Source organism: Sinocyclocheilus rhinocerous, unplaced genomic scaffold, assembly GCF_001515625.1.
Source record: "Sinocyclocheilus rhinocerous isolate Xijiao unplaced genomic scaffold, SAMN03320098_v1.1 scaffold8, whole genome shotgun sequence".
Classification (NCBI taxonomy): Eukaryota; Metazoa; Chordata; class Actinopteri; order Cypriniformes; family Cyprinidae; genus Sinocyclocheilus; species Sinocyclocheilus rhinocerous.
This window is the reverse complement of record NW_015666800.1, coordinates 1,705,019-1,721,718: the sequence shown is the minus strand read 5'-3', so window position 1 is coordinate 1,721,718 and position 16,700 is coordinate 1,705,019. Positions and strand designations below refer to the sequence as shown.

Genomic DNA, 16,700 nt, shown 5'->3' with positions numbered 1-16,700 from the left:
TTTTTTTTTACAGTGCAGTTTTAGAAAGCAGAATTTAAAAAAAAAATTTAAATTCTGTAAAAAGGTTCTCAAAAGGCGTCAGGCTATTTGAAACCTTTTTTAAGAATCTGAATATCAAAGAAAAGCGAAAAATGTCAAGCAAAGCAGAACCCTGACATCACACATACCACTTAATTATCCAGTCCATTCTAGTTTATTTCCACCCAAGGTTACCATCAAATTTAAGCCAAAAGCCTCATCCAGCACGGTGCTTTTGAAAGAGTCAGAGAGGGACGGCCTAACATGTCCCTCTTCATTTCATATAAACATGCTGATGGTTTTTGCGGCACCCTTCCCTAACAGCTGCTGACCCTGAGAAACCCAGTTACTCTCTCTTTCACTCAAACACACAACCCACACACATATAAAAGAGCAATTAACTGTTTAGGTGCTAGGTGATTAGACTGCTTTGTAAAATCAGTGGTATGAAACATTAATGAAAACTAGTGCTTTCAACCCTTCCCTGAGAATAACGTCTTCATTAATTATACACTGAGAGGAAGCAGCTGGTAATTAAAGCAATAATAATAATAATAATAAAACTGTTAAAGATTTATAAGGAAGCCATTCAGTCAGCTGGATGTGTCATGACTCTACATATTCATTGCAGACTGGTATCATATATGTAAACATTTTCCAATAAGGTTAATTTCATTAATATTAGTCATTATCATGAACTAACAATGAATAATACATTTATTAATCTATGTTAATGTTAATTTTTTATGTATATTAATGTTAATTAGTATATTTTTTTATTTACTTTTTTTCAAAATTACAAGACAAACTCAGAATTGCAAGATATATACCCACAATTATCAGAAGAAAATTCAGAATTGAGATATAAACTTTCAGTTGTGAGAAAGTCAGAATTGTGCGCAATTACCTTGTTTTTTACGAAGTACGAGACATAAACTCATAATTCCAAGATAAAAGTCCCAGAAAAGTCATATTTTTCTTTGTTAGTTTCCTAATATCTAATGCATTAACTAATGACAACAAATTGAACCCTACTGTAAAAGAAGTGTTACCAGCATTTGATTAATAACAATTTACACTAATTAAGTCTCAGTTAACTGACATTCAGTAATACCATTTAAAATATGAATTTATAGTGTGACCTGAATTATAAAAATGGCAACTATGAGTCCCATCAGCTTGAATAATTGGCAGATGGGAAGCTTCAGGCAAAATAAAAAATGGATAGTTTTGAAAGTGAAATTTAGATAAGTACCTTCCACTGCAAACATTCAATCACTCAATGATTCCTTACCCCAGCTGAGCTGTATAATTATACCCTCACACACATACACACACATCAGCTCAGCGCATTTAATGGTCTCCAGCCATTCAGTTGCTCGCCCTGCAAAAACGATCATAGTCATTAATGTTCAGCGGTGATTAATCGCCTCCTGAAGATAAACCTCTTTATGCAACACTATTTCACCTGGTCAAGATATTCAGATAACCCTTAGATTTATACTTACCTGCACGGACCGGCACACCTCAGCCCTCAGTATTGGGAAAGCAATCCAAATATCCCAACACTCAAAAGGTTTCTGTTGCTGGATCACTGAAGGTTTTGTTAATCACTGCACTAAGGCTTTTCATGAGTGCATTATGAACAAATTACTACTGATAATTAGAGCCGCAAATCATGCTGTTTGCATAGAAATTGCCTCTTTTTGATGGATGAAATTAATCATTGATTGAAGCCGTCTCACGGATTCATCTTTTCAAAAGCTCCATGGGGAGATTATTCTGTCTTTTCTCCAAGCACAAACCCAGTTTTCAACCTATCTAAAGCCGCTGGTGGCATAATGCTAATAACCAGCACAATAAATGACTGTCACATCTGCTCAATAGCCTAAAAGTGCTTCCCGCTCATTTGACAAATGCACAAAATAATACCGCGCTCTACAAAAGTGCACATGAATGGTCAGTGATAGAGCATGTAAACACACGCTTAAACACATATTTAGTTATATTCCTTTTATAACGCTAATGCTCTCCATTGAACTTCTCAGCTACACATGACTGCAGGTGAGCATCAGGGAGTGTGCACTTCAACCACATTAAAAACCATTAGTGGGAATATATCGGTGCAGCATGAACGGACACAAATTGCAATTCTTGTTGTTGTTAGTTGTGTTAAAACAGAAGCATTGGCAGCCGTCCATATCTTCTAATGTGTTTCAGAAATCAAATGAACTGCTCAGACCGAGGACGCACTTCCCTTGCCATTGTCTCTCTCTATCTCGCCCTTTCTCCCATTTCCCTCTGAATTCAATCTCATTCTGTTTCATTGTGATTGGATTGGACGTCAGCCCATCTCTAGCTTCATGTCCCACTGGAAATTACTGTTTGTTAGATTGGCGCATCGCAATCCTAACTAGATCTTCTTCTCGCTTCTGTTAGTTAACTTCCCAACACTAAACAGCTATTTCATAACTATTATCTGGTGATTAGACAGAAGATTGCACCAAAAAACTGAACAGTTAAAAAACAGAGAACAGTTTGTGCACTGCCACTGAACATCCTCACACTAACACTAGCAGAGTAAATCAGTTGATCCAGCTGGTTAGTTTTACAACCAGAGACTATTTATTTCAGATAACCATCTCTAGGAGAGGCTCAATCCCATTTTGCTTTAGACAGTTTGGTGCATGAACTGAAGTTAAATGTAATACCTGTCCATCTTAATAACACTGAATGTTTTTTCCATCCTCCTAAGAAAGAACAACAGAACTGATCTCACACAGACAGACATGGCCACCAAAAGACAGATTGTGCTCTTACTGCACACAAAATGAGATTGAAACTGAAGTCCAATTCCTGACCTACTGGCCTGATTAAGCACAGACATTCATTCGCTGTTTTAAAACCACTGCAAAGAATTTCAATGTTGAATCCATGCTGCTAGGAGAAAGTCCTGGAAGTGCAAACTTATCTGCAAGATATGTAAATCTTAGAAACAACCAGTGTTACACAAACTCTAAATGCTTCACATTAAGTACTTAATAAATATAAATATATATCAGGTGTATTATCAAAAAATGGAAACTAAAACTAAATGTTTAATGCTTACTAAAACTAATGTTTAAGTTTCATCTCACTAGCTATTTATTGGTCTTCATGAAATTAAACAGAAAAGAATGAAACAGTTTAACACTTTTATTAAATTATTAAATTAGAAATTGTCATATTAAGCAAATGTGGTAAAAACATACATTTAACAGTTCAAAAAATGTTTTCATTAATGTTAACAACACTTTGATTAAAAATAATAATAATAGTTACTAAAATAAAAACTGAATTACAACTTAAAAATGTACATTTACAATTTACTAACTGTAATGGTACCCATCAATATGCTATCTGATATTCAAAAAATAATACTAATAATGCTTTAAATCCTTGAATAATGACCTAGCATTAAAAACTACATAAAGACAGAAGAGCAGGGTAGACAGTGTTGGTGGATGGATTATCAAAGCAAAACGGACTCTCTTTAATGTCTCCCTCAAAGCACTGAGGCTGATTAATAATGCATCTCTGGTCTCTCTCGGAGTCTGAACCTACTAGCTGACTCACTCAAACCCTGTATCTGCCCCATAAATGAGTCTCAACAGCAGCAGGGTGCTAAGATTTGTAAGGATTATCATTACGCTGACAGTGAATGTGATCATGTTCCTTCACTTTGGAGGCTTGTCTACCCATAAAATGAAGGCAAATTTTAAACTATCCCATATCATGCTTAATAGAGCTGCTGTACAATGCAAACTACATTGCACATTTCTAAAGGTGTGGGTACATTTTCTGCTGTTAAGCAATTTTTTGTGGCCGAAATCCAGTCATTTCAATAGGGATCTTAACGATCTGGAATTTCACATGAGGGTGAAAGATTTCGCCATGCTGATTTAATAAACAAATTCACTGTGTTCACCAACAGAAAGCTGCAAAGCACTTCTTTGAGCAATGCTTCATGCATTATTACACTACTGACAGTGGACTTTTTTTGTCTTCGAAAATTTGCTGAAATTTCGCTAATGCAAAATATGAGGTTAGGGTACTACATATTATGGCTATTTGGTGTTTTTGGAAATATATTGAAATATTAAAATATATATATTTTAGCCATATGGGGCAGCTCACCAGTTTTTGTGACAGCGCTACTGTGTAAACAAAATGCATCTGGTCTCAGTGAGTATCAAAGTGAATCCTCCCAGAGCTTTTCACAAATGATTCTCATCAACAAATTGGCCTTTGAGACTGGCCTCTTACATAAAGAGTTCACGCTGAGATACACAGTGAGGATCTCTGAGAGAAAGTGAGTAAAAGGTTTGTGTGTGCTTTAAGAGGATTACAACCGCCTGCTTTCCCTACCCACTTTGTTTTTGCAACCTGAGTTCACAGATCCAAGGTCAGTTCATTGAGGACCCATCTGGAAACTCTGGCGATAGTAAAACAGTGCACTCAAAGTGTCAGTGTTTCAAAGAAGGTGGCTGAACTGTTATATCATCCAGCAGAGCCCCGAATGAAGCAAGAGAACAGTGTGATACCAAGCTATTTGCAAGATTACAGGTACATAATGAGGAAAAAAAGATGGCCTTTAGTAAATAGGACTTAGGAGGTAAAAATAGACACATGAGATCATCCCAAAGACCTCACCTGTGACCTCTGGCATGGAAAGAGCAGGAGAAAGAGAGAAAGCAGGGAAGAGGTGATGAGCAGTGCCAAACTGTCCCAATGAGAGAGCCAGAGTTTCAATCCACCTTACATCAGCAAAATCTACCTTCAGGTCAAGCTGTAATCAACCTATTAAAGCCGATGTCTTCTACCAGTCTGATTTAAAATCCCTTGTTAGTGTTTTATAATTGCGGCTTAATCTTTACAAGTTAACATTATTGACTTGATTTTTACATTTTCTGAATAGTAAGTGCCGGTGGAGTTTAGTCACTTAGCCTTATCACCACAAATCTAGGGTGTTGTGGGTGGTTGCCAGCAAGAAGCTATGCGGTTGCTAAAGTTTTGTGAGTGTTTTCAGCATTTCACAATGCAGTTGTTAAGATATTCTAAGGTGATGATACACAGGGCAACCTTTTGAGCAGTGGTGCCAAGCGATGTTGCTTGGGCACTTTCCCATTGAGAATGGGCAATAAATTTCTATCTGGATACTTTAGATCGGTGGTGGGCCCTGTGTCCGTCATGGGCCCTGGTTGCCCGTTGATGGCAACACTGCCCAGCAACATTGCTCAAAAAGTTTCCCCGTGTATCATCACCTTAAGTGTTGTTAGCGTGTTGTTATGTGGTTGCAAGGGTGTTCTGAGTGTTTCAATTGTGTTGCTATGTGGTTGCTAGAGTGTTCGGAGTGTTTTTTTTTTATATTAATATGCAGCTGTTACAATGTTCTTAATGTTTATGGTGTTGCTATGCAGTTGCTAGTACGTTGTTGGTGTGTTGCTAGGGTATTCTGAGTGTTTCTATTGTGCTACTATGTAGTTGCTACAGTGTTCTGAGTGTTTTAGAGCATTGCTAGGCAGTTTCTAGGATTATGAGTATTTTTTTAAATCTTAATATGCAGCTGCTAGGATGTTCTTAATGTTTATAGAGTGTTGCTATGCAGTTGTTAGTATGTTGCCATGCGGTTTCTAGGGTATTCTGGGTGTTTTATGTTGCTATGCAATTGCTATGGTGTTCTGAATGTTTTGAACTTGTTGCTATGCAGTTGCTAGGATGTTGTTAGTGTGTTGCTATGTGCAGGGCTGGATTTACCTCTTTTCGTGACATAGGCAAAACAAATTTTTGGGTCCCCCTTCCCTATTAATATAATAGGCCTAATATTACCACCACCCAAGCAAACAAAAATATTTCTTAATCAGTGAAACCGTTACAGTGTTTTCTATCGCAATAAGCGCTTGCGTTCAGTCAATAAAATCAAATGTAGTTATTTGTTTGAGAACTGAGAAAGACCATTCCATTAATAGGCGCGGCGTCGTGGCCACATAACCACTTTGGGAGTGCATTATTTCTCTAATAATTTTAACGGCCTGGAGTCACAATCACACATCAATTGTTCAGATGATTTGTTTCAAGACATTTGACATGTTTCCGTCCTGAAATATCGTGTGTGTTGAACTAGCTAATTTTTTAAGCACTTCATCTCAAACGTTTCGTTGCAAATTCCAAAACGTCATTTTAGAGCTAATAACAGAGGCTTGAGCCATTGATATGCAGGCTAAAGCAGTTATTAAAGCAGCTAACGCAGTTATTAGAGAGAGAGAGAGAGAGCGAAAGAGAGAGAGCGAGATTAAGTGCGTGTGAATACGTGCGCCTGTGCGTCTCTCAGCAGTGTTCAGCAGCAGCGTCTACTAATAGCGAATGTTTAATTTGAACTGCTTCAAGAACCTCGCTACTGAGAAATGTCATGTAGCTTTTCAGCTGCGAAACAATTTTATTGATAAATTTGCGGGGCAGCGCTGACAACAAGTTTCTGTCCGCGTGTGTGCGCAAATGTCTTCCACCTTTTTTATGAACAGAAAACACACTTTCCTTCTCCCATTCTCTCCCACTCTGTTTGCGTCTGTGAGAGAGAACAAGAGAAGGAAATCGTAAAGGTGGAAGACATGGAAATATTTTGTCATTTTTACCCTATTGTTTGTTATAATTATTTGTTTCGATGTCTTCTGGGGTTTTGGTTATTTTACTGTTGTAGATATCTCATAGTATAACAAAAATATTATATATCTCTTTATTGTGTTTGGGCCCCCCTGGACGAGCAAGCATAGGCACGTGCCTAGAATGCCTATGCGTAAATACGGCCCTGGCTATGTGGTTGCTAGGATGTTCTGAGTGTTTCTCAGTATGTTGCTATGCAGTTATGCAGTTACTAGTATAAGTGTTTTTTACATGTTGCTATGTGGTTGCTAGGGCATTCTGGGTGGTTCTTGCATTCAAAAACAGCTAGACGCACAGCAAAACAAAACAGGCTCCAGGTGTATTGAAAGTCAAACTTCTTTTAACTTGACACAATATCTTAAAAAAAGCGTTACTCAGAGATGCTAAAAAATAGAGACACAATCACAATGGTTGAAGATCTCCATCTAATGCATATTTAAAGGCATCAAATGAAAATTCAAACTATTTTCTAAATGAATTTTGTTGAATTTATAGTGAATGATTCAACAATACATGTTTATTTTTTTATTTATATTGTTTTTAATTAAAATGTCATAACTTGAACTTCCAGTGAAACTGGAAGAATTTACTAACAATTTACTAAAAAAAATAGATTTATATTTTTGTATTATATATATTTGACTGCAAGTTCGTAGTCAGACCTTCCTCCATTAAATCAACAACTGATGGACTTTCAAGTCCAGCCCTACATATTTTTCTTTCTTTCTTGATAATCCAATTCACTTGGATGCACATCACAATACACTATACTTCTGTCGCTACTTCCATCACATTGTGAATTTAAACTGAAAAACAATTTAAAAAACAATGCAGACAGATCAAAGAACATATCCTGTGTGAACAGCCCCTTAGCAAGCACCACCAATGAGAGGATGTTGAAATTATCAAATGAGGACATAGAGGAGAGGGTTTGCCAAATGGCTTGATGGGATATTAGTGTACATCTTTCTCTATCTTTCTCCTTCCCTCTCATGCACTGCTTACAATAAAAAAAGCTGTTAGCATGCTGCCGGCACCTTACCAGCATGTGTAAGACAGGCAGCAGAAGCTATATGTGTGTTTACGTGTGTGTTCATTAATCACACAGTCTCCATCCCCACAGAGAGACACCAGACAGGACCGAGTCAGTGACAAGTGATGCGGAGATGCCTGCAGTGTTGTTCCCTGTTAATCTCCTCCAGGCAGCCAGGGAGGCAGAGAAAACAACTTTGTATGAACCGCAGAGGAGGGTGTTTTCCACCCCCCACCCCCCTGTTCACTGGCAAACAACCAACAAGGGGGGTATTTTAGGGACGACGGTGCTCTAGCCCCAAGCCTCGCTGTTAGGATGCAGGAAGTGGTCGGGCTAAGAGAGGATTAAAGGGATACTGAGCCGATCCTGATCAGCAGTTATCCCTGTGCTCTGGGAGAAAGTGCACAGGCCTAACACGCTCTGATGTATGGGCTCATGAGACTGTTGAAAACAGAGCCTGTTGTGTTGTTTTGGGATCAAAACTGCCATATGTTTTTGTCCTACAGATGAGTTGCTGGCCAGAGATGTGGTTTAGCAGTTCAATGTTTAAATTGTTTGCTAGCAATAATACTATAAAGGTTTTGTGCCTTATTCAAGAAATATGAGCAAAACAAGCAGAAATGTGATGTACACAAAACAAACTTAGATTTTAAAAAAATACTCAAAATAAAAATAAAAAAGTCCCTAAGCAAAGTTGTCAGTACGATGACGCGAGGAGATAAACATTTCTGTTAATAAGTCAAGAGAACTTGGCCAAATATCAGCTGATTAATAATATCAGCCTGATCGAGATATTTTTAAGAATAAATTCTTTCTATTTAAATTTCATGAATGAACGGGTTATTTTTAGAGTCTAATATATATTACTGTTCAAACGTTAAGTGTTTTTGGAGGGGGGTGTCTTCTGCTCAACAAGGCTGCATTTATTTGACCAACAATACAGTAAAATAATAATATTGTGAAATTTTGTTACAATTCAAAATAAGTATTTTCTATTTTAATATATTTATATAAAATGTAATTTATTCCTGTGATGTCAAAGCTGAATTTTTAGCAGCCATTACTCCAGTCTTCCGTGTTACATGATTTAAACTGCAACACATTTTTTCAGGATTCTTTAATTAATAGAAAGTTCAAAAGAACAGCATTTATATGAAATAGAAATCTTTTTGTAACATTAGTTGCTTTTACTGTCCCTTTTGATCAATTGACTGCATCTGTGCTGAAGTATTGTGCTATATTGTAACTTTTTATTAAAAGGACAGTTCTCCCTCAGTTCACTGATATTTACTGTATGGCTTCAGAAGACTTGCAGTATAGTGTATAAATCGTATGGACTGCTTCAATTTAATGCTTTAATTTAATTTTTGTCATTTTTGAGCTTAACATCCCTTGGTCACTACTCACTTTCAAGAGCAGCAGGAGCATTCTTTGAAATGTCTCCATTTATGTTTTACAGAAGCAAAATAAAATAATCAAAAAAGTTTGTAATGACACAAGGCTGAGTAAATAATGATATTACTTAAACAATTTCCTTTTAATAATTTAAAAGAGATAACTGTAAAAGGATAAAAATTATTAAAGAGAGGTAAATTATTCTTTTAAAAACACAAATTGTCATTAAAAAAGTGCTTTAAACTAATATTGTGCATTTTAGCATGTCAAGAGAGCCTTGCTGCTAATGACACCTTTCCAGACAACAAAACGCACTTATAGACAATTTAAAGAACGCTCTAAAGGACTCAGTGCTGCAAAAGTGAAGCTATACATCATGCCATGCTACTCATCCCACCCACATGCTCCCTGAACTCCATTTCGACAGACTAATCAATGAAGAAAGCCCACTCGCTCAGTCACAGGTGACCTTACTGCCAACCACAGTGAAGAACGGCACACACAACTCTCCAAACAACAAAACACTTATCTGTCTCCATGTTTAATCAGCCAGGGCCTCTGTTCATGGGACCCACCCTATGGCAGACCCTCTCACTCCAGCACAGTCACCATAGAGATGAGAAGACAAAACCGACCTGGAAAAGGCACACTGGAGTAGAGCAGAAACTGCAGGTTGTGCTGACTCATGCTCTCCTGAGAAATGGCACAAACGGAGGGGAGCTCTGGTGGCAAGAACGGCACACACAACTCTCCAAACAACAAAACACTTATCTGTCTCCATGTTTAATCAGCCAGGGCCTCTGTTCATGGGACCCACCCTATGGCAGACCCTCTCACTCCAGCACAGTCACCATAGAGATGAGAAGACAAAACCGACCTGGAAAAGGCACGCTGGAGTAGAGCAGAAACTGCAGGTTGTGCTGACTCATGCTCTCCTGAGAAATGGCACAAACGGATGGGAGCTCTGGTGGCAAACGAGGCAGGGAAGGAGGAAGGAGTCGCAGAGGGTCTGACTCACAGAGCAGGAGAAAAGTAGGGCAGCATTAACTCATGGCTGGCTCTGCTTTCCTGCTTCTGACACAATGCTCTTTTCAGCGTGTGAAAGCCTGGGCTTTCTTCTCCTTCAGAACCCAGGGCATTGTGCACACATAACAAATGGCCCAGAACAGTGGGTGGGTGGGTGGTTTAAATAAACTGAAGTGTTGTTCTTTGGGTGGGTTTGCGGATGCTGTGCGGTAATGACACTGGATGTTACATGCGGAAAATCATATGTCAAGCCCCCGTGCAGCACAACTGAGCTGATGCAAAAGAGAAAGTGTGTCAGTGTGGCTATTGTTAACTAAAACTATTACTAAACTCAACTATTAAATCTATTTCCTTAATTGAAACAAAGCTAAAAAAAAAATAAAGATTTTAGATGAAAAATTTAGAAATGTTGCCTTAGCAACTTACTGAAAAACAAGTACTAAAATTCCTAAAACTAAATTAAAATAAAGCTTTCTATATATTTTTAAAAACTAAATTACTAAAACTTAAACTAAAATGAAAACTGAAAAGATAAAAAATAAAAGCCAGTTCAAAATATTAATAAATACTATAACAGTATATGACATTTACTATACTATATATACTATAATAGTTTATATTAAAATTTAATTTAAATTAAGGAAAATTGAATTGAAATAAAACATTGATTTTAGATGAAAAAATACCCAAAATAAAATACAAGTTGACATACTAAAATTTCTAAAACTAAAACTGAAATAAAATAAAGCTAAATAGAAATATTAAAAAACAAAAAGTAATAAAAATGACAAGCACATAAAATTACTAAAACTAAAACAAACTGAAAATATAAAAAAATTAAAAGCTCATTCAAAATATTAATAAATACTACAATAGTATATAAAAATACAAAAATAACACTCAGTTGTGAGTATTTACCCAATATTTACATGCTTCTGCCTCCATGCATAATCTGTTCTGAACAAAAGTACATGGGGAAAGGCTTGCCATGGCTCTCACTTGTGATTTCGCAGTGGTACACTTAGAGTTAAAAAAATTTCCATTGGAAAATGGACGCTCAAACAATACTGAAAAATTCAAATATAAAATCCCAGAAAGCCTTTTGGTTGGACTTATTCTGGTCCACACAACACATACAGTAAATGAAAGACATGCACAATGTTTTGCCATTGCAAATCATTAGCATATTTTGAAGCAGAATTTGAATAATCCTGTCTGCTTGACACCCCCACAAAGGCCTCTTTGTTTTGGAAGCCCTTGAGAGTGAATGAGCGAGTGGAATATTCCAAAAAACCTCCTTAATGTACAAAAATAGCACAATACTATGCCTTCAGCGGGACGTGTGCTTCAGATATGTCACTGACACCTTGAACGCTCACTGCTTATGACTAAAAGGCAAAATGCAGCATATCCAGGAAAAACACCTTTTGGTAAGTCACAATGAAGTTTCATGAGTGTCAATATGTTATTCTGGAAATTATGGAAGCATGTGATATAAACTTAAAAATTAAAAAATAGTCACATTTTGTGGTAAGAAATCACAATTTACAGGTAACAATTATGAAACAATTATGAAAAGCATTAGCAAAAATGCATGAGCATTAGATTAATCAAAAGTGACATGAAAGACTTTTACATTGTTACAAAATCTACTTCAAATAAATGCTCTTCTTCTGAACTTCCTTTTCATCAAAATAACTGTAAAAAATGTATCACGGATTGATAATACGAAATGTTACTTGAGCACCAAATCAGCATATTAGAATGATTTCTGAAGGATTATGTGACACTGAAGACTGGAGTAACAGAATTTATAACGGAATAAATTACGCTTTAAAATATATTAAAAGAGAAAAATGTATTTTCATTTTTAAATTGTAACAAAATTTTACAATATTACTGTTTTTACTATATACCTGATAAAATAAATGCAGCCTTTTAACACCATTAAAAAAAATCTTACTGACCCCAAACTTTTGAATGGTAGAGTATTTTGAAAAAGGAGAGAGAGAGAGAGAGAGAGAGAGAGAGAGAGATAGAGAGAGTGTGTAGCACTAATGGCTTCGGTCTTCTCAGATAGAAGGCCAGTGCAGATGATGGTTTCAGAATTGTTATCAGTAACGTAATGGGACAGAGTGCCAGATAAAGAGCCAATGCAAGTCATCTGGGGTCTGCCACATAACAGACAAACAACAGCCGTGTCAATACCACCAATTTAAGGGTAGACAAGATTTATCCCTCAGTATGCAATTTTTTATGAGAGCACAGCTCAATAAATAACAGCACAAGTTCCATAATACTAAATGAAATCGATGTCTAGCTTGAACAAATCAGCAGCCCTGGAAGAGTTATATTCTGTATATCAGTATTTACCTCCAAATTCAAGTGACAGCATTGTAAGGTCAATGAGAAAATGATGAAAAAATGATGTCTTCCGATTGGCTCTTATGAATTGCATTAGAATTTCAACCTTTTGCTGCTAAGGTTGTGGAGAGGTCAATTGTAGGGGCAAGTGGAAGCTTTTGTTCATGACTTTCATTCTCACTCACTATCAGTTTTCTTGTCTGGTTTGGTCGGTAACGTGAGCAGGTCTTTAATCCTAATCCTGTTGCACATGCATCCATCAGTGGTTTAAAGGACAGCCAATAAGAAGTGAGAGCCGAGTGCCAAGAACACTTCTCTGGCAGCTGAGACTGAATGAGACAACAGCAGTCAGAAAGACTGAGACGTCTGGTAAACGTTTAGATGCCAGAACACCAGATAACCCGTAACTCCCTTTGCCAGAACTCACCGCCAATGTTTAATTTGAGTAAGGACATGAGGTTATTTTCTCTCCAGAATCCTTCAGGAAATAACCAAGATGATGGTCACGTTTTGGCTGAATGAAAACAATCATGTAACGGTCAATCACTCAAAAATGAAATGATATCCTCATGTCTTTCCAAACCTGGAGCATAAAAGAAGATATTTAGAATGTTTCCACAGTGTTTGTCAATACAATGAAAGCAGGGGGCCAAAACAATATTAGATCCCGTTGACTGTTATTGTGTGAACACAAAATATCTTTTATTTGATATCATGTTTTATATTTTTTGTTTCAAGAAAGTAAGTCATGTTTGGAATGACATAGTGAACATATGATGAATTTCCATTTTTTGAGTGAACTAAGCCTTTAAGGTCGACCTTTATATGACTGTTTTCATTCAGCCACATTACCATCATCGTTTTGGTTATTTTCTGAAGGATTCTGGAGGCAAAAATAACCTCAGGCCTTTATGATATAAATTTTTGGCTGAACTATCACTTTAAGAGTCCATCTTTTCTTGAGAAAACTACAAGCAGATGAGTCTGAGGTTGGCAACACTTTAAATGAAGGTATAAGGCCTATAGAATCTGCCTAGGAAATTGGTTTGTTGACCCAGTATCCCTACATTAGTGTGGTTGGCTGATCAGTAACTCGTGAAGCATTTAAGAACAAATGACTTCATAGCAGATCCAGAGCTTCGGCTGAGCACTGTACTGCCGGATGACCTCACCGCAGCACTCTCCAGCACACCCTCATTCAATTACCCACAGTCCTATGCTGGCCTGACAAGCCAGAATACAGGCCAGCCATCACAGCAGCTCTCATACTCACTCAGCCGAACAGAGTGAATGCAGAAAAGAAAAGAGATTGTCTTTTTTCCATTTAAGAACTTGTAAAACAAGATGTTTAGAAATGTAACTGATGAATGAGGCCTTCAGCAGATTAAAGGGCTCTTAAATGCTCAATGGAAGGCTTCTTATAGGCTACATGTCTGCCAAGATGATGAAAGAGAAGATCACACAATGCTTTGTGATGTCACCACAACCGCACAATGATATCATAACTTCAGTGTAAACACAAGTCAGTAACCTCTGATGAACTCATTAGCCACCCAAGCGCTCACACGGTAGATATACAGCTATGTCATGACCCCAGAAACAAATATCACTCTAATATTGTATTTTCAAATCGCAATATGAACTTTTAAAGGAGATTAATGAGTGAGCAAACTAGGGATACACCAATATTAAAATTCTGGTCGATACTGATAAGCTGATAGTTATGTTCATGCTATGGCTGATAACCGATAAATGGTCAGTATTAAAATGAAATACTATTTTGTGAAAAACAAAATACAAAAAACTGAAACCAATCATTTTAAATGCTTTAAATACATTTTAAAGTGAATTTAGGCATCAAAATATTAAAATGTACAATATGAAACAGATATTATTGGCTAAATATTAAAATTTCTACTACAGATTGTTATGTTTATTTTAATGTGTTACTTGTCACTTCTTTGTAATTAATTGTGAAATGTACTAGTAATTTCTGTTCAAAAACCTTTTCTACATTTTTTTCAGTGTAGATTGAAATAAACCCTCACTAATAAAGGGTTAAACTACAGTTCAATAAAACATGTACTGTAGAAACTCATGCAAAAGCACAGCATCATATTGTACAAAAGAGCAGGGAGAACTTCAGACTGCTTTCTTTAGTGCTGTAATGTCATATGAGGTTCCTTAATGCAAGAGATTAATGGTGTTTGACAGAACAGTGACACACACTTTTATTCATCCTGGAACAAGGAAATCCCTTACTAACCACCTCATCCTCCTCTCTTCTTTTCCTCTTTTATCATCAGCCCTCACCCAAAAGCCTTGAAGCACCAGCCAGCATACAAACCCATGACTACAGATCGCAATCAGGATGGCAGATCAACAAAAACACCCTCAAAAAGGACAACAACCCAACAAATCAAAACCGAAATCCTCATTCTTTAGCTTGTCGGAAAGGTCTCGAGTTTCATTTTCAGTGGAGAATGGTCTGATGTAATAAGGGGTAAGAGATTTTTCCCTGCATTGTTTTGTTCAAAACGAACACGTCTCTCTGAAAACAGCATCAAACACCTTCAATCTATCTCAGGAATGACAAATATGCTTCAGGTACCTAAACAGAACCGGAATAACATGACATTTGAGAGATTTCCTTCTAGAAACACTTGCTTTGAGAGCATATCAGCGAGAAGCCTGTAAGAAAACTGTCAACTACTATCATTCGTTTCAGCTTGATCCATCCTAGCCAAGAGGAATTAAAAACTTTGTCAAAGTTGAGGGACTGAAAAAGGTCATAAAGGTTAACTGCAGCACCTGAGGTAGGCTACCACCGTCCTGCTGAGGCAACATGTTTACCTGGACATGAGGAGATGTAGATCATAAGATGGACAAGCTCTCAGACTAAAGACAGAAAACATGTGATGAGTTTACCGTTGAAGAACTGCAGCAGTGAGGAGGTGTCATAAAGACTGCTGTAGCTGGAGAAGCCGTCCTCCATTCTCTTCCTCCCTTCTTCCCTTTCTCCGATAACTCCCTGTTACTTTCACTGGCTGGCCACTGCAGCTCTCTGTCCATTCAACATCCAGTCTTCTTCTAGGGTCAGCCTGCCAGTGTCAGTCACCATGACAACCCATTCACCCAACACTCAAATCACGCTAACTCAGACGCTCTCCTTGAATAGGACTCCAAAAAAGGAAAGTGGAAATATTTCTGAAGTTCTAAAATGCAGGTCTTCTTGTGCACTTTTTCTTTCCCGGTTCTTTCTGTGCTGTTTTCCTGTATGAGATCTCCAAAAGAAAAATAAGCCAGTACAGGGCTTGAGCTCTCAGAGGAGTGTGTGCGAGTGTTGGGAGTGTGTGAGTGTTTGTGTAATGTCGAGGACACTCCGCTGAGCTTGTCTGTGACAGTGAAGAACGGACCAATCAGCCTGCAAGGGGTGGAGCCTCTCTCAAAACATAAACCCTCCCCCTCCAGCTGACTGAGACTCCACTCTGATGCTGTACTAGGAAACGGTGCTGGAGAAATTAAGCAAGAAAAGATGACTTTGCTGCATTAGAGTTGTCTTAAAATAGAAACAAGTTGGTGTGAATCGATATTTAGAGTTGGCAAAGGGCTACTATTGATTAAGGGTATTTGTGTTTGTTTTTACACACTGATTCAGAGATGTAGTTGTACTTAAACCTCACACTGGAGTAAAGAGGATTATGACCGTGTTGTTTGTGGGTGGGTGAGGCTAAATCTAAGCTTCCATGTTTCATGGAAGCAGGAAAGACGTTGTACTGTGTAACACATTTTAAACAAAACAATCATAAACAAAACCAACCATATCTACACTATCATTCAAAAGTTTGGGGTCAGTAAGATTTTTTTTCTCATATGCTGATTTAGAGCTCAAGAAACATTTCTAATTATTAGCAATGTTGAAAACAAATCGTGTACTGCTTAATGTTTTGTGTAAACCATGATACATTTTTTTCAGGATTCTAGGATGAATAGAAAGAACAGAATTTATTTGAAGAAAAAAAATTGTAACATGTCTAAATGTCACTGTTACTGTCACTTTTGATCAGTTTAATACATCCTGAATTAAAGTATTTCTATAAAAAAAAATCATACTGACCCTAAACTTTTGAACAGTAGTGTATGTGTATATAACATCATATACATA

The 16,700-nt window shown here is 37.1% G+C and overlaps 1 protein-coding gene across 5 annotated transcripts in view; it reads right to left on the bottom strand.

The window, feature by feature from the left end:
- LOC107733131 (echinoderm microtubule-associated protein-like 1) overlaps nucleotides 1–15,907 on the bottom strand; it is a 50,813-nt gene extending 34,906 nt beyond the window's left edge. For all 5 annotated transcript variants that reach the window (XM_016544631.1, XM_016544632.1, XM_016544633.1 and 2 more), the window contains exon 1: nucleotides 15,464–15,907. In XM_016544631.1, coding sequence (XP_016400117.1) covers nucleotides 15,464–15,530 — 67 coding nt within the window. In that variant the 5' untranslated portion in view covers nucleotides 15,531–15,907. The remainder of the gene's footprint in view (nucleotides 1–15,463) is intronic.
- Nucleotides 15,908–16,700: the final 793 nt, after the last annotated feature.